Genomic DNA, 24,358 nt, shown 5'->3' with positions numbered 1-24,358 from the left:
GGGAGGGACTCGGTCTGGAGAGCACAATTCATGGCTTTCTCTTCTGCTCCCAAATCCAGGTGTACCCCGAATTTCAGATCACAAATGTGGTGGAGGCCAACCAGCCAGTGAGCATCGACAACTGGTGCAAGAAGGGCAAGAAGAACTGCAAGGGACACAGCCACATCGTCCTGCCCTACAAGTGTCTGGGTTAGTTTCTCCCGTACTGCCAGGACAGTAGTCATTTGCTCTCAGACTCTTCCTGTGATTTACTCTTAGGCTAGGTTCAGACTATGGAATTTTCGCCTGCAATTCCACTTTGAAATTGCAGGCAGAAATTCCGCTTGCTAAAATGTATAGTGTAATGAATGGGTTTCCGTTCACAAATTCACACTTTGGAACTTGTGAACGGAAAATCCGCTTGGAAATTTCCACCTGAAGAATGGCGTTGCTCATTCTTCAGGCAGAAATCCTCGCGGAACACATTGCAGTCTATTGGAGACTGCAGTGTCCGCACGGTCCTAGCACCGACTGATTCAGTCGGTGCTGGCCGCTCTCGAAATCTCCGGGCGGAAACTTTCTGCCCGGAGATTCCGCAGTGTGAACCTAGCCTTATAGTTCAGGATTTTAAGGCCCCTGCACAGCCAATTATCTGCTTTAAAAGGATCACATGACTGGTTGAAGACAGGAATAGGTTCATGGCACTTGAAGTGTGTTTGTTTATTTTTTATAGTTTGGACAAGCAGGGGTTCTGCAACAGGTAGAGATGGGGGGGATTCTGCTGTGATTGGTGGGTAAGTCACACTTGAATTGCCTTATAGTACACAGCCCAAGGATCCTCCTCTATAATAACATCTAGGCACGATATAGAGCAGTGGGAATTCAGGTAGAAAACAGACATGGTCGCACATCTACAATCTTGTATAATGATCTAATTGCTTCTCAGCATAATATCAAAAACTAACAGGTTGTTAGTACACATTTTTGATCAAAAAGTACAAGCCCACTCGCCACGTCAAGGCCACCTATTTAGAGTGGGTCCCTAATGTCCCTAGCATAAAATGGCGTAGCACTGGGCGGCGACCACCACCGCCGCGACACAAGTGCCCACTGGGGGAACGACCCACTGGCAGAGCAGCCCCAATGCCACTCAAACCAGTCTATGGGTCGCACCTCCCCGCAGACACTGCGCCACGGCAGCAACGGAGCAGTGGTCTTCAACCTGCGGACCTCCAGATGTTGCAAAACTACAACTCCCAGCATGCCCGGACAGCCAAAGGCTGTCCGGGCATGCTGGGAGTTGTAGTTTTGCAACATCTGGAGGTCTTCAGATAGGTTATATTCAGCGAATCCTCTAGATCATGCCCTCCCTCACCTAGAGAAATGAGCGGTCTGTTTTTTTTTTTTTTTGTAAACTCTCGCTTAGCGCACATATTGCAGTGCGCCTGTCAATCACGTCTGGAGGTTGCAGAACCCCCTCTGTAGGATTTACATACGTTGTACTGCCAGGAGCCGCACCACAATTTATGTGGTCAGAGCCTCTGCCAAGGTCGGAAGGTGGAGGGGAGAGCTGTTTAATAGTCCACAGGTATCTTCTTATGCCTGTAGTCATTTACAGACAACCTCTTCTGCTGGATCGGTGTGTCCGGTGAAAACAGGATGGAGAATAGGAAAGAATTGATTATTCATGACGCGGCTGTTCAGGGGCCGATGTAACAATAGAACGATAGAACCATATGATATAACAGCACAAGCAGAAAAGGGTGTAGTATTCTAACTATGTACATCAGTGTTCCCATCCAGGGTGCCTCCAGCTGTTGCATAACTACTACTCCCAGCATGCCCGGACAGCCAAAGGCTGTCCGGGCATGCTGGGAGTTGTAGTTTTGCAACAGCTGGAGGCACCCTGGATGGGAAACACTGATGTAGATAAATGTAATGATGATATACTGATGTAATAGAAGGATGTAACCATATAATACCGATGATGTAAAATAATAACGTAATGACATAACTATGTAACATTATAATAATTATATAATAACTATATGAGACGGCTCTTACATTAGTGGTTGTGGCGCGCTCTCACGAGTTAGCGCCGATTGGACTTGCTATTGTTTTAAGGTACAATTCCTCAATTAGCGGTAATGGGAACCACTGACCACAACCACTAACATGACGTGTAAGATCATCGCAGTGATAATGTAATAGAATAATGAGTTAGAATATAAAGTATAACTGTAGAACCATGCGGTTCCGATAGGACGCTATAATCTGTATAATTAGTAACCATAAGAGGAAATGAATGAAGTCGCACTCGCCCCAATGTTTCTGCAGCGTCTCAGAGACTTTAATTCCTTAGCAGTGAAACGGATAAAACAAAGTTCCGTAGCGGGGAGCAAGAGTTGGCAAGCTCTCAGACACGGGGCACGCCAATGAGAGGCGACTAGTTTCACGTCACCTGCGGACACCTCTTCCGGCTGAGGAGCAATTGGATATGGATGCAATTATTCTATTAATGGTTTATTCACACGTACAGTATTCTGCTGCAGATTTCATTGCAAACGGAATGACTGAACAAAGCGCATCAAATCTGTGCAGAATACTGTACGTGTGAATACACCCTAAAGGCGTTTGTCCAGCCAACAAGTTTTCTTTTTAAAGGGTGAGTTTACACGCTATTTGTCTTTGCGGGTTTTCCGCTGTGTATTTGAAAGTGGGCGGGGGCTTCTTGGCTGGCCGCAGCAGATTTTCCACGTAGGAATTTATGCTGCTGAAAATCCGCCGCTAGCCCCATTAAAGTCAGTAGGGACTGCGGCGGATTTTCTGCAGCGTAAATTCCGCCGCGGAAAATCTGCTACGGACAGCCGAGAAGAGCCCACCCACTTTCAAATACGCAGCGGAAAACCCGCGAGAACAAATAACGTGTGAACGCACCCAAAAACTGGTCAGGGATGGGTTAAAGGAAAACTGTCATCTTTCTCCCCCGCACTAACCAGTGTTACTGGCTGGTAGTGCGGGGGACGCTGATCAACTTGATGCTTACCCGTGCCTGGATCCACCCCACCGTTCGGCCCTAATCTTCTATTTTCCAGATATGCTAATGAAGTGCTAACTGGCCCTGTGACGTCGGTGCCGCCAGGCCGCAGCTCTGCCCAGTGCATCAATATTCCTCCCCTCCCTCCGCCTCTCCCTCTTCTCCCCACTCTGTAATGAAGAGAGAGGGGAGGAATATTGATGAGCTGGGCGGCGCTGATCTCAGAGTGCCAGTTAGCCCGGCTGGTGCCAGTTAGCACTTAATTAGCATATACTGAAAATAGAAGATCATGGCCGAACGGCACGGTGGATTTGGGCATGGTAAGCATCAAACTGGTCAGCGTCCCCCGCACTACCAGCCAGTACCGCTGGTTAGTGTGGGGGGAGAAAGCTGACAGTTTTACTTTAAGTAAAAAAAAAAAAATTTTATAAAAATAAATTTTACCAACAACAACAAAATTTACCTTCCTCACTCTCATGATGACACCAGTGTAACTGCGCTCCGCTCCTCCGTCTGGCGCTACCGGGTTTGGTGACTGATCCTCACAAATCCGCTCAGGAAATCACTGGCTTAGGCATGACACCCTTACGGCTGCTGTTTTGGTTGAGCTGGCATGTGATTTATGTCCTCAAACCCGAAAGTGCCGGACAGGGGATCGTAGCTCTGGTGGTGCAGGTACAAGGAAGGGAAAGTAATAGTGTGTCACATCTCCGAAAGTATCCAGCTTTTCTGATCTCCTGAACAGTGAATTTGGGGCTACACGAGGCACCGCTGTATGACTTCGTATGTTTTCTTCAAATAGTCACATTGTTGTGATTTTTCCATGTGCAGATGTGGTGAGGGGGTGGGGTGTAAGACCCCCCCCCGGAGCTGGAGTTTGTATTCCCCTATCTTTATTCACCTTCACTTTATTTTAATTTTGAATTATTTTTTTGTATTTTCAGTGGGGGATTTTGTCAGCGATGTTCTCCTGGTTCCTGAGAAATGCAAGTTCTTCCATAAGGAGCGGATGGACATGTGCGAGAGCCACCAGCACTGGCAGAATGTTGCCCGTGAGGTAAACTCTTACCAGATTTACCTGTGAAGTCACCAGATACAGTGCTGAAAGGGTTACAACTTACTCGCTGCACGATAACCAGTTCTGCAGCATTACCTTTTGCCAGTTTGATTTGCCCATAACATCCAATCCCAGCTCGGCTTTCATTTCACCAGAGAAAGCTGAGAAATGAAAGCTGATCAGTGATTGGTTGCTATGGCCAATTTAGCCTTTTTTTTTTTCCTTGGCAGATTGGTAAATGTGGACCTTTGTAATTCTGAGATCTCTGCTTTCTGTCAACAGAATAAACTTTTTTGCTATTGTGTCCAGACATCCCAAAAGTTTAGATCATGAGTTATAACCCTTTGAAGTGTGCTTCAATCTCCGGCCTGCCTCTTCACTCCATAGATCAGTGTTTCCCAACCAGGGTGCAACCAGTTATTGCAAAACTACAACTCCCAGCTTTGGCCCTCCGGGCATGCTGGGAGTTGTAGTTTTGCAATAGCTGGAGGCACACTGGTTGGAAAACACTGCCATAGTAACACTGCCAATGCATTGAAAGAGTCAGGTTACTTGCGATCACAGCGGATCTGAGGACTCGGAGACCTGGTACCATCTAAACTTTTGACATGTCTGGACAACGTCGTAATTTTTAAATTATTTTTTTTCTCATTTTTTTTTTTATAAATCTTTATTATTTTCCATTGTTCATGTATATGAAAAAAAGCCACAGAATATTCTTATAGATCACAATATTCATCCCACTTTCCTACCCCACACAACGTCCGACACCCGGGCGGGAGGTGGGGGGGGGGGTACAAAAAACTAAAATAAAAAATAATAAATAAATATATATATATATATATATATATATATATATATATATATATATATATATATATATATATATATATAATAAAATTTATATATATATATATTTTTTTTTAATACTTACATTTTTCAGGATGTTTTATGTATTTAGTTCTCTCTACTCTCTCTTCCACCCATCCCAGATCTTATTTAGCCTTAATTCTTGTTTCTTATTACCTCTACAGGATAATATTTTAATATTTCATAATTTTGTCTACCAAATTATACCAATGCCTAAGGCTAGGGACCCTCAAGGACATCCAGACCCTCATAATCAATAACTTACCACAGAAATAAAATGTCCTTAAAGGGGTACACCGGCCCCAAGACCTCTTATCCCCTATCCAAAGGATAGGGGATAAGATGTCTGACGGCCGTCACGCCCCCTCCCATAGACTTGCATTGAGGGGGCAGGGTGTGACGTCACGAGGGGGCGGAGTCATGATGTCACAATAATCTGTCCCTGTGGTCGGGAGGAAAAAGACAGCGAACCTCTAGCGCTTCCGGCAGTACTTACAGGTGGGTGCGGCATGCTAGATTGCGGGGGTCCCCAGCAGCGGGACCCCCCACGATCAGACATGTTCTCCCCTTTCCTTTGGATAGGGTATAAGATGTCATGGAGCCGGAGTACCACTTTAAAAGACATTTCGTATGTTAGTTTTTTTCAAGTGACAGTAATGCTTTAGAACCCCTGATCCTGTCTCACAGCTGGTAGCAGTGTATCAGTGCGATCTCATGATTATTGTAGGGATCACAGTAGCAGGAACACTTTTAATCCGTTGAAAGCACTAAAGACACTTAACATTTAGACAGCAAGCAGAGATCTTGAAAACAGATAGTGTATGAGAATGTTGCACTGATGGTAACAGCCTATCCTGCATTGTTGATCGGACATCCGTTGACGTCTGGGATTTTACCCTTACAGGCTTGTATGACGGAGGTCATGGTCCTCCACAGTTATGGGATGCTGCTCCCATGTGCCGTCGACCAGTTCCGTGGCACAGAATACGTCTGCTGCCCGCAGGCTAAGAGGATAGAAGAACCACTGTCCAAGGAGGATGAAGAGGACGATGATGAGGAGGAGGAGGAAGAAGAGGAAGATGATTACGATTCTTATAAGAGGTGGGTACTTCGCAGCTGCGTTCGCGCTTTTTTCCCCCGTCTTTTGTTCTTGTTCCAATTCAAGCTTTTTCCCTTTGCTCTACAGCGAGTTCCCAACCGAGGCCGACGTGGAGGACTTCACAGCTGCAGCGGAGGATGAGGAAGAGGAGGTGGAAGATGAAGACTATGTGGTGGGAGCCCACAATTATTACGATAACTATGAGGACTACAACGATGAGACAACCACAGAGCCGTCTGCACAGCCCACCAAGGGCAAGACTCTCTCCGACAAGGAGATCATCACGGATGTGAAAGGTAAGGCCCAGAGAAGTGTCCACCGGTGCCAACTCCAAATACTCATGACCTGGTCCTGTTCACATAGCTGAGAGGTTGTATATCCGTACTTGTGCTGCTGCTAGGTTTAAAGGGGTATTCATGGAAAACATTTGTATTTTTTATTTTTTTTCTACCATGATCAACTGGCCCCAGAAAGTTAAACAGATTTGTAAAGTACTTCTATTTAAAAAATCTTAATCCTTCCAATAATTATCAGCTGCTGAAGTTGAGTTGTTCTTTTCCGTCTAGCAACAATGCTCTCTGCTGACATTTCTGCTTGTCTGGGGAACAGCAGAGAGTAGAAGAGGTTTGCTATGGGGATTTGCTTCTACTCTGGACAGTTCCCGAAACAGGTGTCATCAGAGAGCACTTACAAAAGAACTCAACTTCAGCAGCTCATAAGTACTGAAATGATTAAGATTTTTTTAATAGAAGTAATTTATAAATCTGTTTAACTTTCTGGAGCCTGTTGATAGATATATATTTATAAAAAAGTTTTTTTTCCTGGATAACCCCTTTTAAAGTTAATCTCTATTGTCCTTAACACAAGGCTGATGGCTTTTTCCCTCATGTATTATAACAACTATTAAGCTGTGTGAACTAGACAAGGTCTATGAATGGAAATTATCATATATAGACAGGGGCTGAAACATGGACCTGTTGCAGAACAGTTTCCCCATCCTGTGGCTCTCCAGCTGTTTCCAAACTACAACTCCCATAGTGATCTGACATTCAGAACCCATCACAAAACTAATGGTGGTTGTAGTTTTTAAAGGGGTACTCCGGCCCTAAGGCATCTTATCCCCTATCCAAAGGATAGTGGATAAGATGTCTGACCGCTGGGGACCCCCGCAATCTTGCATTCGGCACCCGCCTCTTTGAGCTGCAGGCCGGGCTGCCAGCTCACAAACTGCCGGATGCCGACCGTGGGGCCAGAGTATCGTGACGTGCCGCCGCCCCTGTATGATGTCACCCCTGCCCCTGTTATGCAAGTCTATGGGAGGGGGCGTGACGACCGTCACGCCCCCTCCCATAGACTTGCATAACGGGGGCAGGGGTGACGTCGTACATGGGTGGAGTCGTGAATTCACAATACTCCGGCCCCGTGGTCGGCACCCGTCAGTTTGTGAGCTGGCACCGTGGCGTGCAGCTCAAAGAGGCGGGTGCCGAATGCAAGATTGCGGGCGTCCCCAGCGGTCAGACATTTTATCCCCTATCCTTTGGATAGGGGATAAGATGTCTTAGGGCCGGAGTACCCCTTTAGTGCTTGATCATTTGAATGTGTTTTCCCCTTCCCCATACAAACGCAGTGCAGGTATGTGACCTGGAGAGGACAGCGGTGATGTGCCAGTGCAGAACATGTGAACATGTGGGAGGAGGGGGAGACTTGTGACCAATGAGATCAGTCTCCCCTCCTCCCTCGCTCAGCTCTTTGTCACCCATCTTCTCACAGCTGTCTGCTCCCAAGAGGCCGTCACTGGTCCGTGCCGTGCCATGTTCCCTCGCTGGTACTTCGACATCAAGCAGAAAAAGTGTGTCCGGTTTGTTTATGGCGGCTGTGGCGGCAACAGGAACAATTTTCAGTCTGAGACGTATTGCATGGCCGTGTGTAAAGTGATCAGTAAGTGGGGCCGGTGCTCACCAGGGCGATTGTGGTGCAGCCACTGCCAGTCTGTTCACCCTTTATATGGCAGAGATGATTGCAATCACTAATCAATGCACTAAGCACCTTTTGAGCTTGCATAGCAAATAACGTAACTAGCGCTTCACCCTTAAATCAAAGGGTTAATGTGTAGCCCCATGTCTGCAGTTTTGTGGAGGTTGCTGCTCTTCCCCGTCTGCTTGTTGCGCCGCATCTGTCCATGCCTCAACCTCCGCATAATCCAGTATCTGTTGTATTCTGAATTACAAGTATAAGGGTCTGTGGTTAAAGGTCTACGTGCAGGTGAACCAGCAGAATAGAGTGCGCAGCTCTGGAGTATAATACAGGATATAACATGGGATCAGTACAGGATAAGTAATGTAATGTATGTACACAGTGACCTCACCAGCAGAATAGTGAGTGCAGCTCTGGAGTATAATACAGGATATAACATGGGATCAGTACAGGATAAGTAATGTAATGTATGTACACAGTGATCTCACCAGCAGAATAGTGAGTACAGCTCTGGAGTTTAATACAGGATATAACTCAGGATCAGTACAGGATAAGTAATGTAATGTATGTACACAGTGACCTCACCAGCAGAATAGTGAGTGCAGCTCTGGAGTATAATACAGGATATAACTCAGGATCAGTACAGGATAAGTAATGTAATGTATGTACACAGTGACTCCACCAGCAGAATAGTGAGTGCAGCTCTGGAGTATAATACAGGATATAACTCAGGATCAGTACAGGATAAGTAATGTAATGTATGTACACAGTGACCTCACCAGCAGAATAGTGAGTACAACTCTGGAGTATAATACAGGATATAACTCAGGATCAGTACAGGATAAGTAATGTAATGTATGTACACAGTAACCCCACCAGCAGAATAGTGAGTACAGCTCTGGAGTATAATACAGGATATAACTCAGGATCAGTACAGGATAAGTAATGTAATGTATGTACACAGTGGACTCACCAGCAGAATAGTGAGTACAGCTCTGGAGTATAATACAGGATATAACTCAGGATCAGTACAGGATAAGTAATGTAATGTATGTACACAGTGACCTCACCAGCAGAATAGTGAGTACAGCTCTGGAGTATAATACAGGATATAACTCAGGATCAGTACAGGATAAGTAGTGTAATGTATATACACAGTGACCTCACCAGCAGAATAGTGAGTGGAGCTCTGGAGTATAATACAGGATATAACTCAGGATCAGTACAGGATAAGTAATGTAATGTATGTACACAGTGACCCCACCAGCAGAATAGTGAGTGGAGCTCTGGAGTATAATACAGGATATAACTCAGGATCAGTACAGGATAAGTAATGTAATGTATGTACACAGTAACCCCACCAGCAGAATAGTGAGTACAGCTCTGGAGTATAATACAGGATATAACTCGGGATCAGTACAGGATAAGTAATGTAATGTATGTACACAGTAACCCCACCAGCAGAATAGTATGGCTTTGGCGTAGAATAAAAGCTTTTAGTCAGAACATGTAGAGAAGAGACATTACATTGCTGCTCAGAGATGGAGATGCACATTAGACTGTCCGGCTTTCACATGATAAAACTGAGGAGGAACGTAGCATTATTACAGGTCCGATGTGTCTGGGTTTAGTGCACTGATGCTCTGAGGTGCAGAGAATAGATATTTATACATAATAGAGGGGGCAGGGGCAGCGCTGATCACTGGAGATTCGACTATGCTGCTCTTGTTGCCCGATCCCCTTTGTACGCTGTAGAGGAGCCTCTGGTCTCCATGTTGAGTTTTCCTCCCCTGCCGACCGTGTTCCTCTCTAGTCAGGGCTGGTTATACACAGATGAATGTCGGCCAAACCTGATGATGGACCCATCCCACCATCTAATGTTTATGGGGGAGCCTGAGCTCTCCCCTGATGGCAGATGATGGGGGAAGACGAATTTGTGTTTCTATTGGCTCAGGTAGTTTGGAGAGTGGATTGGGGGGGGGGGGGGGGGGGTCTGGCTGCAGGTTATTCCCCGTTCCCCAATTAGAACATAATACACTGGAGCCCAGAGTGTATATGAATGGGGGGGGGGGGGGTCTTGGATGAGTGTTTACCTATTGGCTCGTGTATACCTATTGGCTCATGTATATGGCCAGCTTATGGTGGGGGGCGCTGTGCTGTGACCATTCTCAGGACGTCCAGTTTCTCCTCAGTATCAGGTAATTATGTAGCCTGGATGGATGATACTATTTCTGGTTATTTGTGTGTCTGACGCTACTTCATGTTCACAATGTTTGCTATTTTCCTTCCTTTTTTAAAGCTTTTTATCTATTGCCTGCATTGTCTAAAAAGGACTACTACCCCCAGTGTGTGGGAATGATCAGTTATTCCCTGTAACCTCCATGACTGTGCGGCTCTAACCTGTGTATAAAGGGATGAGTATACAGTACACTGACAGCGCCCCTGCAGTAAGGCAGCCATATTGTGATGTGTCGGTGATCTTAGCAGTTAACCCATGACCTCATGAGGGCTGAGCCCTGCCCTTTTGTGTTAGAGTACCTACAAAAATAGTCCCAGTAGCAGGATATCTGTTTAATTTCTGTGGCAACTGCATATAGTCCATGACTAACATGATCAGGAGACTGTTTTGCCAGAAGTCCTATAGACTTACAAGGAACTTCTGAAGTCTACTGATCGCATTTGTCTCGGGGCAAGTCTTAAGCCAGTGCTTCCCAACCAGGGTACCTCCAGCTGTTGCAAAACTACAACTCCCAGCATGCCTGGACAGCCTTCGGCTGTCCAGGCATGCTGGGAGTTGTAGTTTTGCAACAGCTAGAGGCACACTGTTTCGGAAGCACTGGCTTAAAGGGGTAATGTATTATTTTTTTTTATATATATATATATTTTCATATATATATTTTTATATATTTTTTTTATATATATATATATATTATATAATTTATTTTTTATATATATTTTTATATATATATGTATATATATATATATATATATATATATATATATATATATATATATTTTTTTTATATATAATATATATAATTTTTATATATATATATATATATATATATATATATATATATATATATATATATATATATATATATATATATATATATATATATTTATTATCTCTCTCTATCTATCTCACTCAACTGGTGCCAGAAAGTTAAACAGATTTGTAAATTACTTCTATTAAAATTTTTTAATCCTTCCAGTACTTATTAGCTGCTGAATACTACAGAGGAAATTCTTTTCTTTTTGGACCAAAGAGCTCTCTGCTGACATCATGACCACAGTGCTCTCTGCTGACATCTACTGTCCATTTTAGGAACTGTCCAGAGCAGCACACGTTTTCTATGGGGATTTTCTCCTACTCTGGACAGTACCTAAAATGGACAGAGATGTCAGCAGAGAGCACTGTGGTCATGATGTCAGCAGAGAGTTCTGTGTTCCAAAAAGAAAAGAATTTCCTCTGTAGTATTCAGCAGCTAATAAGTACTGGAAGGATTAAGATTTTTTTATAGAAGTCATTTACAAATCTGTTTTTAACTTTCTGGCACCAGTTGATTTAAAAAAAAAATAATAATAAAATTCCATCGGAGCACCCCTTTAAGCTATGCGGTTGCCTCAAAATGTAAACCGTTATCCTGCCGCCTAGACACATCAGAGGCACACTTCAAGTTGTGTGTCATGTGACCACTGTTAGTTCTGCTGACTGGCTGAGAGGATTTGAGCTTTTGTCTGCCGCATTCTGTTAATTTGATGGGCACCGTGGGGGAGATTTATCAAAACCTGTGCAGAGGAAGAGTGGTGCAGTTGCCCATAGCAACCAATCAGATTGCTGCTTTCATTTTCCACAGGCCTCTAAAGAGGCCTGTGGAAAATGAAAGAAGCAATCTGATTGGTTGCTATGGGCAACTGCACCACTCTTCCTCTGCACAGGTTTTGATAAATCTCCCCCCGTATGTTTATGATGAACATGGTCGATACCAGGCGATCTCCTCCTGTCTTAGTGGGCGGCGGAGCAGACAGCTCGGTCTGTACCAGACGCTGGGAAAACAATATCTACGGTTACTAGGTGTGCAGCCGCCCCCACAGTCTGCACAGAGCGCAGGTTCTAGATAGAGAATGTCTCAAAGAAAACATCTTAACACGGACTGATCCAGAGTTACATCGTGTCTCACCTCCAGGGCTGCAGTCACTATTCTGCTGTTACAAAACATTGTGTATAGCAGCAGAATAGGGATTGTAGCTCTGTGAGACATAATGGATCTCTGGACCAGAACACAATTAAGCAGAAGATCGTTAGTACATACATAACAAAAATAGAGAAACTCAGCCGCACATCCACCATTTGTATAATGATCTGATTGCTTCTCGGCATAATTTCAAAAACTAACAGGTTGTTGTTATACATTTTGATCAAAAAGGTACAAGCCCACTCGCCACGTCAAGGCCACCTAGTCAGTGGGTCCCTAACTTAACACTGGCGTAGCGCCGGGCACTAGACTCCATAAGGGTTTCTTCCTAGCATTCTCCCAGCTGTCTGGCAGGGAGCACTTGGTAGGTATTCACATAAGTGTGGTTGCACTGTGGCGGCCATTGTTTCTGTGATCCTTTGTCTGTGGAGTGGTGTGACCCGGAGCCAGGGGATTGGTCAGGCAGCAGTTGGGCTGCCTGGCCACTGGGTAGCTCCCCCTGAGGGTATGGTGTTGCGGTGGTGGTGGCCGCAGCCTGGCGGTTGGTGACCCACTCTTAATAGGTGGCCTTGACGTGGCGAGTGGGCTTGTACTTTTTGATCAAAATCTATACTAACAACCTGTTCGTTTTTTAATTTATGCTGAGAAGCAATTAGATCAAAACACAAATTGTGGATGTGCGGCCATGTTTCTTTTTCTCTATTTTTGTTTTATAGTTAGTACATAGAGTTGCACCATTAATGGCGGTCTGTATCATGGCGGTTACACTGTGCTGTATACTCGTTCACAGCTGCTTTGCTGTTTTCTCCATCGCACTCCTCTCCCTATGTCCAGATGTTGAGGCCTCCTAGTTGACAATAATAGGGAGTCTTGTTCCTCCTTCAGTTCCCAGCACCCCCGCCCCGGTGGACGATGTGGACATCTATCTGGAGACCCCAGCAGATGACAATGAGCACGCACGCTTCCAGAAAGCTAAAGAGCAACTGGAGGTCCGACACCGCAACCGCATGGACCGGGTGAGTAAGCAGTGGTTGTGGCGAGGTTCTTACAAGTTGTGACTGCTGGAGGAGCAGACACTTTGGGGGTCATTAACTAATGTAATCCTGACACGTTTTTCTAAGGTTCTGCGCCCAAATTGTGTTATATGCTTTGTGCGCCAGAATTTGCGGCCATAAAAATCCGACCAACTCTCCATTTTACTCAGAAAACCTTGAAAAGGGGTCTTGTCCCCGACATAAAAAAAAAAAAAAATCCCAACATATTTACTAATGTTCCCACATTAAATGTGGTGGATTTGAGCTCTGGAAACCCTACAGCTCAGAGCGGTTTAAAAGTAAAAAAATTAAAAATAAAGCAAAACATAGGGGTAAGGAAAAGAAACTCCACTCTTAGTACATCAGGGCCTTTTATGATTTATGGCTTTGTTGTGCTTTGTTCTATTCAGGCCAAAAAGGAATGGGAGGATGCGGAGCGCCAGGCAAAGAACCTGCCCAAGGCTGAGAAGCAGACACTGATGCAGGTAACGCAATACAGACTCTATGTATGTTATCTATAGATTGTGTATGTAGAAGAGAATCGCTTACAGGCCAGTCCTAAAAGAACTGCTAACTTTATAAATGGGACGTAATAAGAGGGGGGGGGGGGGCACCCTGATCTTGTAGTATGAGGATAATTTCCTCCTTGTCTTGCAGCATTATCAGGCCACAGTCAAGGCTCTGGAGAAGGAGGCCGCCCATGAGAAGCAGCAGCTGGTGGAGACTCACCTGGAGCGCGTGGAGGCCATGCTGAATGACAAGCGCCGCGTTGCTCTGGAGAACTACCTGTCAGCCCTGCAGGCCGACTCCCCTCGCGTGAGTGAACAGATCTGTCTGAATAGTCAATCTCCCAATTATTGTGCACACAGACCTTCGCACTGTCTATTTCGAGGGCCTGCTTCATCTATATGTCTTAATGGATTTAACCTGCCATGGATGGGGTTTGACTTTTGGTCCCACCATTATTTTTAGAGGTACTCCACCCCTAGACATCTTGTCCCCTATCCAGAAAATAGAGGATAAGATGTGATTGCAGGGGTCCTGCCGCTGGAGACCCTCTCTTGGCTGTGGCACCCTAGACGTCCGAACTTTGCTCGTGACGTCATGGCCCTTCCCCCTCAATGCAAGTCTATGGGAGGGGGCGTGATTTCACCCATAGACTTGCATTGAGGGGGCGTGGCCATGGCATCACGAGCCTCCGGCGTGCACAGAATGCTGTAAACAAATGCCGGGGTGCAGCAGGCAGATCACCGGGGTCCCCAGCAGCAGGACCCCCCGCGATCAGACATCTTATCCCCTATCTTTTGGATAGGGGATAAGATGTCTAGGGGCAGAGTACCCCTTTAATGGCTGCTGCATTTTATGGTTTTTGATCAGGTGATTTGTCTTTTTGTTCACTTCCAGCCTCATCGTATTCTTCAAGCACTGAAGAGATATGTGCGGGCAGAAAACAAGGACAGGCTGCACACCATCCGCCATTATCAGCACGTCCTGACCGTGGACCCTGAAAAAGCAGCACAGATGAAATCCCAGGTGAGAGTGACTGTCACCCGCTATAAGGGCTCTGCTACATATGTTTTGTGTGACCCAAAGTGAGCGCAGTGTTCACTGGGAAATTTGAGAAACTCTCAATTACTCTAAAGGGGACATAGAAGAGGAGTGTATGTGCTCTGGGGACGGTATTGATAGGTTATTTATCCACATCTGTAATGTCCACACCAGTATACAAGTCACACATGTGAAATAAGTATTGAACACGCCACCATATTTCTCACTGAATATATTTCCAAAGGTCCTTATTGACATTAAATGTTCACCAGATTTTGGTAACAACCCAAGTAAGGCTGGGTTAACACCACGTTTTTGCAATACAGTTCCTTTATACGTTTTCAATTTGAAAACCGTATGGAACCATGTTGAAAACCGTATGCATTGACTCTCCATTGAAAACTGTATGCCCAAAGATGCATCAGGTTGTGTCAGTTTTGCATCCTGTAAGGTTTTGTCGTTTTTTTTTCCATACCCAAAACCGTAGCCTACCACGGTTTTTGGTCCGGGTGAAAAACCGTATTAAAAGGTATACTTATTTTTTTTAACATGGGAGTCGATGGGAACCGTATGTGCGTACGGTTCCATCCGGTTTTTGCCGTACGTTTTTTGAGTTTGCAGTTTGTTTTCTTGGAATTTCAATCAAACAAGTGAAACTTTATTCATAATGGAATGAAAAGTTAAAAACGTATACCGTATTTATCGGCGTATAACACGCACTTTTTAGACTAAAATTTTTTTCACCTGCGTGTTATACGCCGATAAGCCACTGCAGTTCAATGATTTAAAGCAGGTGCTTTAAATCGATGAACTGCAGCGACCGCCAGCGCTGCCGGTTTCTCTCCCCCTGCCTTTCCTGGGGTCTAGAGCCCTGCTGCCGGCCCTTCTCTCCCCCTGGCTATCGGCGCCGCTGGCCGTTCTCTCCCCTTGACTATGGGGGTCGGCGCCCCATTGCCGGCGCCGATAGTCAGGGGGAGAGAACGGGCAGCGGCGCCGATAGCCAGCGGGAGAGAAGCGGCGGCAGCAGCAGGGCTCTAGACCCCAGGAAAGGCAGGGGGAGAGAAGCGGGCAGCGACGGCCTCTCTCCCCCTGCCTTTCCTGGTGGTGTATCGGGGTATACGCATGCACACACACGCACCCTCATTTTACCAAGGATATTTGGGTAAAAAACTTTTTTTACCCAAATATCCTTGGTAAAATGAGGGTGCGTGTTGTAGGCTGGTGCGTGGTATACCCCGATAAATACGGTATATTTTTTTTTTTCTTAAAAAAACGGATTCAACCAGACATAATTTTTCAAACCGTATAAGGATTTAAATTGGTACGCACGTTTTGTACACAGATTAGTCAGGTTTTGAGGAATCAGGTTTTTTTTCATAAAAAAAAAACGCCTACGGGAACTGTATTGCAAAAACGGGGTGTGAACCCGGCCTAAAACATACATACGAAGAAACCAAAACTAGCTCAGGAATGAAGTTATATGTAACAATGTGAAATGACATAAGTATTGAACACGATTACTGATATTTATTTTATACTTGGTACAAAAGCCTTTGTTGGTAATGACAGCTTCAAAACACCCCCTGAATGGAGAAACTAGTCACGTGCATTGCTCTGGGGGGACATTGGTTCAGTCTTCCACATAAACCTTTTTAATGGGATATTAGTCAGGGGATTGTCTGGGCCATTCTAGAAGCTTTATTTTATTTCAATGAAACCATTTGAGAGTTTCCTTGGCTGTGTGTTTGGGATCATTGAGGGAGATTTATCAAAACCTGTGCAGAGGAAAGTTGTCTTGACAATATGTCCGCCCTCTGTTCATCTTCATCATCCTGGTAGATGGCAGCAGATTTTTTGTCACAATGTGTCGGTATATTTGCCCATTCATCCTTCCTTCAGTTATGACGTTTGTCGGTACCATTTGGTGTAAAGCCGCCTCACACCATGATGTTCCCACCTCCGGACTTCATTGTTGTTCTGGTGTTTTTAGGGTGATGTGCAGCGCTATTTCTCCTCCAAACATGGTGCATATTATGGCATCCATTATGGTTCCATTTTGCTCTCATTTGACCGCACTATGGGCGAGATTTATCAAAACCTGTGTAGATTCCAAGTTGCCCATAGCAACCAATCAGCTCGCTTCTTCCATTCTTAATAAGGCCGGTGAAAAATGAAAGAAGCGATCTGATTGGTTGTTCTGGGCAACTTTACCTGTGCTCAGGTTTTGATACATCTCCCCCCTATATTCTCCCAGTATTTTACTGGCTTTACCAAATGTTGTGCAGCAAACTTTAACCGCGCTTCATGTTTTATATTCACAATGGAGTCTTGCGTGTTCAGTGTGTATACACCATGGTGGCGGAGCGCATTACTTACTGTTTTCTTTGAGACATCAGCACTTGCTGATTGCAGGTCTTTTTAGAAGCGCTCCACACATGGGGGGGGGGGGGGTATTTATCATTGCATATACTCGTCTGCTTTTTCGTCCGTATGCGGTTTCCCAACCGCAGGCAAAAACGTGGTCGACTAAGTTTTTGCCTGCGGTCGGGAAACAGCATACGGACGAAAAAGCAGCCGGCCGGAGGCTGCGGTTCACTCCGGTCGGCTCATAGACATACATTAACTACACTTCCCGAATATGGCTGAGTGCGGGCGCTGCGATTAAGCCCCGCCCCCTCCTCCCAGCCGCATACGGGAACCGTAGTTCAAATCGTAGTGTGAACCCAGCCCAAGTCATCAACTGCCGAGCCGAGAAGTTCGTGACAAATCGAATTTACTGTAAGTTCGCTCTATATATGACCTGTATACTGTGTTTTGCAGTGGATATAAAATTACAACCTTAGTCACATGTTTACTGCACCCAATCTTTATGGAGCGTTCCTTTGTGTCAGTATAATGGCTCTGTCTGGAGCTTTGTGTAGGATACGGATAGAGTTTCCTGGGTTCTTTTGCTGCGCACAGGAGATGGGTGGGAAATGTCCGATAATTACAATGGAGATAATGATGGGTTACGCAGTACTGCGGTGGAGGGGAGTCGTCCACATTCCTGCAGACTATTGCACAGTTTTTTTCCTGTAATGCACTAAATAATGTGCAGTCTCCTCCTCGGTCCGGGGGCTCGTGTGCCCCGTGGTCGCCTCTGTTGTCATGTAGCATCGTCCCCTTCATCACGAATTTGCTGTGCTCTGATTTGACAGCCCCCCGTGTCCACCCCAGGGGCCGCTCTCATCTGCAGCGCTGTCATCCAAGGTCATCCTACAGGAGGCTTGTTGTCTGTACGGAAGACTGGTGTTACTTCATTATGTAAATCCCCCACCTGTCAGTGAATGCTTCCCTGCATCTGCATCCTCTGTCTCTCATAGATGCAAAGAAGGTGTCGGCTTCTCTGGTGGAAAGATCTTTTGATTCTGTGAAAACAGAATGAAAGGACTGAGCCACTGTTTTATCGTCCATATTGGCTTTGTGCTCTGACTCTGTAGATCAGCGGCACCCCCTGGTGGTCAGAAGTGGCTGCATGACTGATCCTCTGGATGTTATTTTTCCATCATCTGCACCATAAAATGTGTGCAGTATTTTATGACACCCCCCAAAAAATAATAAAAAAAAAAGAAAATTAAAAATCACAAAGTGTAATGCAGGCCACAGTGTACCAGAGTAGACCTTAAAGGAGAACTCGTGGAAAACAATTTTTTTATTTATTTATTTATTTATTTATTTTTTAATGAACTGGTGCCAGAAAGTTAAACAGATTTGTAAATGACTTCTATTAAAAAAATCTTTACCCTTCCAGTACTTTTTAGCAGCTGTATGCTGCAGAGGAAATTCTTTTCTTTTTGAATTTCTTTTTTGTCTTGTCCACAGTGCTCTCTGCCGACACCTGATGCCCGTATCAGGAACTGTCCAGAGCAGGAGAAAATCCCCATAGAAAACCTATGCTACTCTGGACAATATCTGATACGGGCATCAGGTGTCAGCAGAGAGCACTGTGGACAAGACAAAAAAGAAATTCAAAAAGAAAAGAAAATAATTTTCTCTGTAGGAATTCGGGTAGAAAAGCAGACATGGTGCACATCTACAATCTTGTATAATGATCTGATTGCTTCTCAGCATAATATCAAAAACTAACAGGTTGTTATTATACATTTTTGATCAAAAAGTACAAGCCCACTCGCCACGTCAAGGCCACCTATCCAGAGTGGGTCCCTAACGTCCCTAGCATAAAATGGCGCAGCACCGAGCGGCGACCACCACCGCCGCGACGCCAATGCCCACAGGGGGGAACGACCCACTGGCAGAGCAGCCCCAATGCCACTCAAACCAGTCTATGAGCCGCACCCCCCGCAGACACGGCGCCACGGCAGCAACGGACACCGCACAGCACCACACCAGTGTGAACAGGGATGTAATAGCTCACTTACCATACTCTCCCAGTCAGACTGGGAGGCAGCTAGGAAAGAAATGGCCCATGTGCAGCTAACTACTGCTTTCACCAATGCTGAGAAGCAATCAGATCATTATACAAGATTGTAGATGTGCGCTATGTCTGTATTCTACTCGAATTCATATTGTGATTTCTTTCTTCCCCCTTTTTTTTGTTTTTTTGAACATGTGCTGCACTCTTCCCCACCCCCCACAGCCTAAACCTATATAGGTGGTAATTAACCACAACAGGGCCATTTCACTCCTAGCAGCCTCCCAGTCTGACTGGGAGAGCAAGGTAAGTGAGCCATTACACCTTGTTCACACTGGTGTGGTGCGGGGCGGCGTCTGTTGCTGCCGTGGTGCTGTGTCTGCGGGCGGGTGCGGCCTATAGACTGGTTTGAGAGGCATTGGGGCCGCTCTGCCAGTGGGTCGCTCCCCCCCCCCCCCGTGGGCACCTGTGTCGCGGCGGTGGTGGTCGCCGCCTGGTGCTGCGCCATTTTATGCTAGGGACGTTAGGGACCCACTCTGAATAGGTGGCCTTGACGTGGCGAGTGGGCTTGTACTTTTTGATCAAAAATGTATACTAACAACCTGTTAGTTTTTGATATTATGCTGAGAAGCAATCAGATCATTATACAAGATTGTAGATGTGCGCTATGTCTGTATTCTACTCGAATTCAATTTTCTCTGTAGCATACAGCTGCTAAAAAGTACTGGAAGGGTAAAGATTTTTAAATAAAATAAAAGTAATTTACAAATCTGTTTAACTTTCTGGCACCAGTTGATCTAAAAATAAATAAATAAATAAAAAAAAGTTTTTCACCGGAGTACCCCTTTTAAAGACCTCCAAAAATTACTGGGCGCAGCATCGAATCAGATGTTAAAGGGGGTTTTCCACTGGCCAGCATTCAGAGCAATTAGTTCCGAACGCTGTGTGCACGCTGCGGGGGTCGGTCACATCCTTCGTGACGTCACACCCTGCCCCTTCAATGCAAGTCTATGGGAGGGGGCGTGGCGGCCGCCACGCCCCCTCCCATAGACTTGCATTGAAGGGGCGTGGCCGAAACACACAACGCGCACAGTGTTCAGAACTAAATGTTCCAAACGCTGGCCAGTGGAGTACCCCTTTAATGATTCATACTCTAGTGCAGGGGTTCCTACCTGTGGCTCCTCAATCAAAGGCTGTCGGGGCATAATGGAAGTTGTAGTTTTGCCACCACTGGAGAGCCACAGGTTGTAGAGTATTCCTTTTAGTACCACTAGTATCCTCTGATCTCTTGTATATAAACCCCGTGTACCCTTGGTTATTGTCTCTGCAGGTGATGACCCATCTCCGTGTGATCGAGGAACGCATGAACCAGAGCCTGTCCCTCCTGTACAAAGTCCCCTATGTGGCTGACCAGATCCAGGATGAGATAGGTAAGGATATGTGAGCAGCCGGTCTTGGGAAGGCTGTCCGGTATAGTCGGGGATCTCACTCCTATTCTTCCTTCTGTACAGACGAATTATTCCAGGAACAGCGCTGGGACATGGACCAGTTCACTTCGTCCTTCTCTGAGTCCCAGGGAGATGTGCGGGTGAGCTCAGAGGAAAGCGAGGAGACTCCCATAAGAGAGGGCAAACCCTTCCGGCCTGTGCAGGTCAAGACTTTCCCAGCAATCACAGAGTCTGAAGGTAATTTATTCCTGTCCTGTGCATTGGCCTGAGGAGCATTCACTGCAAGTAGCCATCATATGTGCAATGCATTCGCAAAGTCTTAAGACCCTTTCCCTTTAGTCACATTTTGTCATTTTATGTTGCGGACTTGTGCTGAAATAATAATAATAATAATAATACCTTCATTCTGCACTCAATGATAAAGTGAAAACAGAATGTTTTATATCTTTGCTCATTTATTGAAAAAGACAAACTAAAGGGGCTTAAACTAAAGTATTCAGCTCCCCTAACTTAGTGAAAGCCCCTTTGGCAGTGATTCCAGCCTCCAGTCTTCTTGGGGATGAGGTCACAAGGTTTACACACCTGGATTTGGGGGTTTACTGCCATTCTTTGTAGATCCTCTGTACCGTACATATGGGTGCAATTGGAGAAAGAACTTTTCAGGATTTTAGAGATTTTAGGTTGAAATTAAGTTGGGGCTCCGACTGTCACTCTAGGACATTCAGACCATTCAGACATTCCCTAAACCCCTCCTGTGTTGTCTTGGCTGTGTGCTTTGGGTGGTTGTTTTGTTGGATCAGGTTTTCACTGATAATATCTCGGTACTTTGCTCCTTTCAACTTGCCCTGACCAATCTCCCTGTCCCGACAGCATGATGCTGCCCCCACCATGCTTCACTGTAAGGATGGCATCGGACAGTGCCCGGTTTCCTTCAGACATGATGCTGCCCCCAACATGCTTCACTGTAAGGATGGTATTGGACAGGTGATGGGCAGTGCCCGGTTTCCTTCAGACATGACACTGACTGGAGGCCAAAAAGTTCAATCTTGGTTTTATCAGACCAGAAATTGTCTCCCACAGTCGGAGGGTACATTAGATTCTTTATTGCAAACTCCTGTGGGCTTTAATGTCTTTTTACTGAGAACCAGTTATGGGGTATTGAGTGCAAAATGATTGATTTAGAGGGGGGGACCCTTATTTTAGCTCTAGACCACAACAAAACAAAGTGAAGAGTCTGAAGACTTTCCAAATGCATTGTGTACAGCCGAGCGGTATCTGCATATTTAGGGGTAGAGTTACTACTTAAATTTTTTATTTTTTATTTTTTTTTATGAAGCAATCTGATTAGTTGCTATGGGCAACTGCTCCACTCTTCCGCTGCACAGGTTTTGATAAATCTCCCCCATAGTCCTTAGGTAACCATCACTATAGACCCCTATTTGCCCCGCTTTCCGCTTTATAGGCACAGAATGTGTCACCAGATCACCATGTTCCCCAAGTCCAGTGAACCTGCACCTCCCAGTGATTCGTGTGCCAGCCTGGTATTTGGGATGACGCTGATGGGTTAGAACATTGTTCCCTCAGGTTTTCTTTGAGCGGCAGCATCGTCCACAGATGATCTGGTTTCACCACCTATAGAACATCACCTGGAGGCTCCTGGTATTATGTTGGGGCAGATTTTTTCGATTTCTTTTTTGTTTTTGGTCCTTATCTTCAGGGCACTACACCAGTCTGCAGGTATTCACCTAGCGTTGTCCAGGTATCTTCATGTAGATGTTCCAGTGTACAGGCGGAAAACGGCACCTCCTGGGTGATCCATTCATGGCCTACAGTGCTGCGAAAAACAGATTTAAATTCTTATGGGTAATTTGGATTCTCATAGTCTTTCCCTGACTGCACAATAAGAGGGCGACTTGAGGGATCTAGAATGGATTATCAACCAACAGAAATAAGATTTCTTGGGGTTCCTCTCAATTCCAGAACAAGCAGCAAATGTTTTTCCAAAGAGAACTTCATTTTTTTTTCCTCTGGGAGAAAAGACATCAGTGTTCTGGAATTCAGGAGGAACCCTAAAAATCTTTTTTCCTGAGACGGAAGGAGATCCCATTTCTTATTGTTGATAATCCATCGTAGCTCACCTAAGACCCCTTTCTATGGTGCTGTCATGGAAGACCACTAGAGAAAACTATTCGCCCCCTTTCCAATTTTTTTTTCCTATATTATACTTATTTGCCAGATACTATTATTATTAGATACAGTTGGCCCTATATGGAAAAAGTAATTGCCCCCCCCCCCCCATCCCAACTGCTCAGTTGAGCAAAATCACTTAAATCAGTGGTCTCAAACTGTGGCCCTCCAGATGTTGCAAAACTTCAACTCCCCAGCTTTTCTTCACTTAATTATTTTAAATGTAATGGTTTTAACTTTCTGCTGATATTACAGGTTATATATATATTATTATGTTACATTTGTATTATGTTCGCTGATCCTGAGTAACATGTATTAGACTCCAGCGCTGCACTACATCTTACTGGGAAACAACAAGCTTACAGCCATATCCCCGGCTTAGCTGAGCTCCTATAATCCAGAGGGGTAGGTACTGGCTAGAGATGAGCGAACTTACAGTAAATTCGATTCGTCACGAACTTCTCGGCTCGGCAGTTGATGACTTTGCCTGCGTAAATTAGTTCAGCCTTCAGGTGCTCCGGTGGGCTGGAAAAGTTGGATACATTCCTAGGAAAGAGTCTCCTAGGACTGTATCCACCTTTTCCAGCCCACGGGAGCACCTGAAAGCTGAACTAATTTATGCAGGAAAAGTCATCAACTGCCGAGCCGAGAAGCTCGTGACGAATCAAATTTACTGTAAGTTCGCTCATCTCTAGTACTGGCGGTTGTCGGTGTGTACTCACTGCTGCCACCTTTTGGCGGGGAGAGAACGAGCTGAAACCTTGGGACTTCTGCAAGTTACTGACTGCCGAGCTGGTCTGATGCATTATACCAGTGGTGTCCAAACTGTTGACCCTACAGCTGTTGCAAAACTACAACTCCCAGCATGCCCGGACAGCCTTCGGCTGTCCGGGCATGCTGGGAGTTGTAGTTTTGCAACAGCTGAAGGGCCACAGTTTGGAGATCACTAGTGTAAATGAAGCCTTACAGTCGTATAATCAGAAGTCCTACAACGTACTTCAGTTCCCTCCTAGTAAGTGCAGCTCAGGAGTATAAATCCGGACCAGTGTGACTCTCATGCCCTACAACATCATGGTCGATGTAGTTGGGGGACGCTGATCCAGACTGTGATTGCGGATCAGTAAGGATGTAATACATGATGTGGTTGTATCTGTCATCGGCTTGGTGCAGCCTTCACGCTCCTCAGCATGTCGCACGTGTCCACGTTCCCAGAATGCACCCGAGAGGTCACAACTCCTTATTGCCTGTTAACCACCCCCCTGCACGCGCCTCTAGACGGGTTTTGTGACCAGCGCTCTGTTGTGATGTCATTTGTCAGTCCTGAAGCTTCACGGAACCTTTCAGTTATTTTTAATATCTTCTGCTTTTTCTATCTTTTTGTTTTTCCTTCTCCTCCCCTCCCTCCCTCCCCGCACCTCCCCTCCTGCGTAGAATCGTCACGGGACTCCTTCTTTCCAGTGAGAAAAGGTTGGTTGTGCACTCGCACCGCTCCCATCCCATCTCTGTTTCTGTCTC

General features: G+C 45.4%; 1 protein-coding gene across 7 annotated transcripts in view; it reads left to right on the top strand.

Annotated features, from left to right (window-relative positions):
* APLP2 (amyloid beta precursor like protein 2) overlaps positions 1-24,358 on the top strand; it is a 66,033-nt gene that overhangs the window by 32,469 nt on the left and 9,206 nt on the right. For 2 of the 7 annotated variants that reach the window (XM_056543716.1, XM_056543714.1), the window contains exons 3-14: positions 60-189; positions 3,961-4,073; positions 5,848-6,044; positions 6,130-6,338; positions 7,813-7,980; positions 13,101-13,231; positions 13,660-13,734; positions 13,907-14,065; positions 14,654-14,782; positions 20,539-20,638; positions 20,720-20,893; positions 24,275-24,310. In XM_056543716.1, coding sequence (XP_056399691.1) covers positions 60-189; positions 3,961-4,073; positions 5,848-6,044; positions 6,130-6,338; positions 7,813-7,980; positions 13,101-13,231; positions 13,660-13,734; positions 13,907-14,065; positions 14,654-14,782; positions 20,539-20,638; positions 20,720-20,893; positions 24,275-24,310 — 1,621 coding nt within the window. The remainder of the gene's footprint in view (positions 1-59; positions 190-3,960; positions 4,074-5,847; positions 6,045-6,129; positions 6,339-7,812; positions 7,981-13,100; positions 13,232-13,659; positions 13,735-13,906; positions 14,066-14,653; positions 14,783-20,538; positions 20,639-20,719; positions 20,894-24,274; positions 24,311-24,358) is intronic. The other 5 variants (XM_056543720.1, XM_056543718.1, XM_056543717.1 and 2 more) reach the window with 3 other exon arrangements.

Source organism: Hyla sarda, chromosome 10, assembly GCF_029499605.1.
Source record: "Hyla sarda isolate aHylSar1 chromosome 10, aHylSar1.hap1, whole genome shotgun sequence".
NCBI classification, from domain to species: domain Eukaryota; kingdom Metazoa; phylum Chordata; class Amphibia; order Anura; family Hylidae; genus Hyla; species Hyla sarda.
The sequence above is the reverse complement of the archived record's forward strand: the minus strand, read 5'-3'. Positions and strand labels throughout refer to the sequence as shown.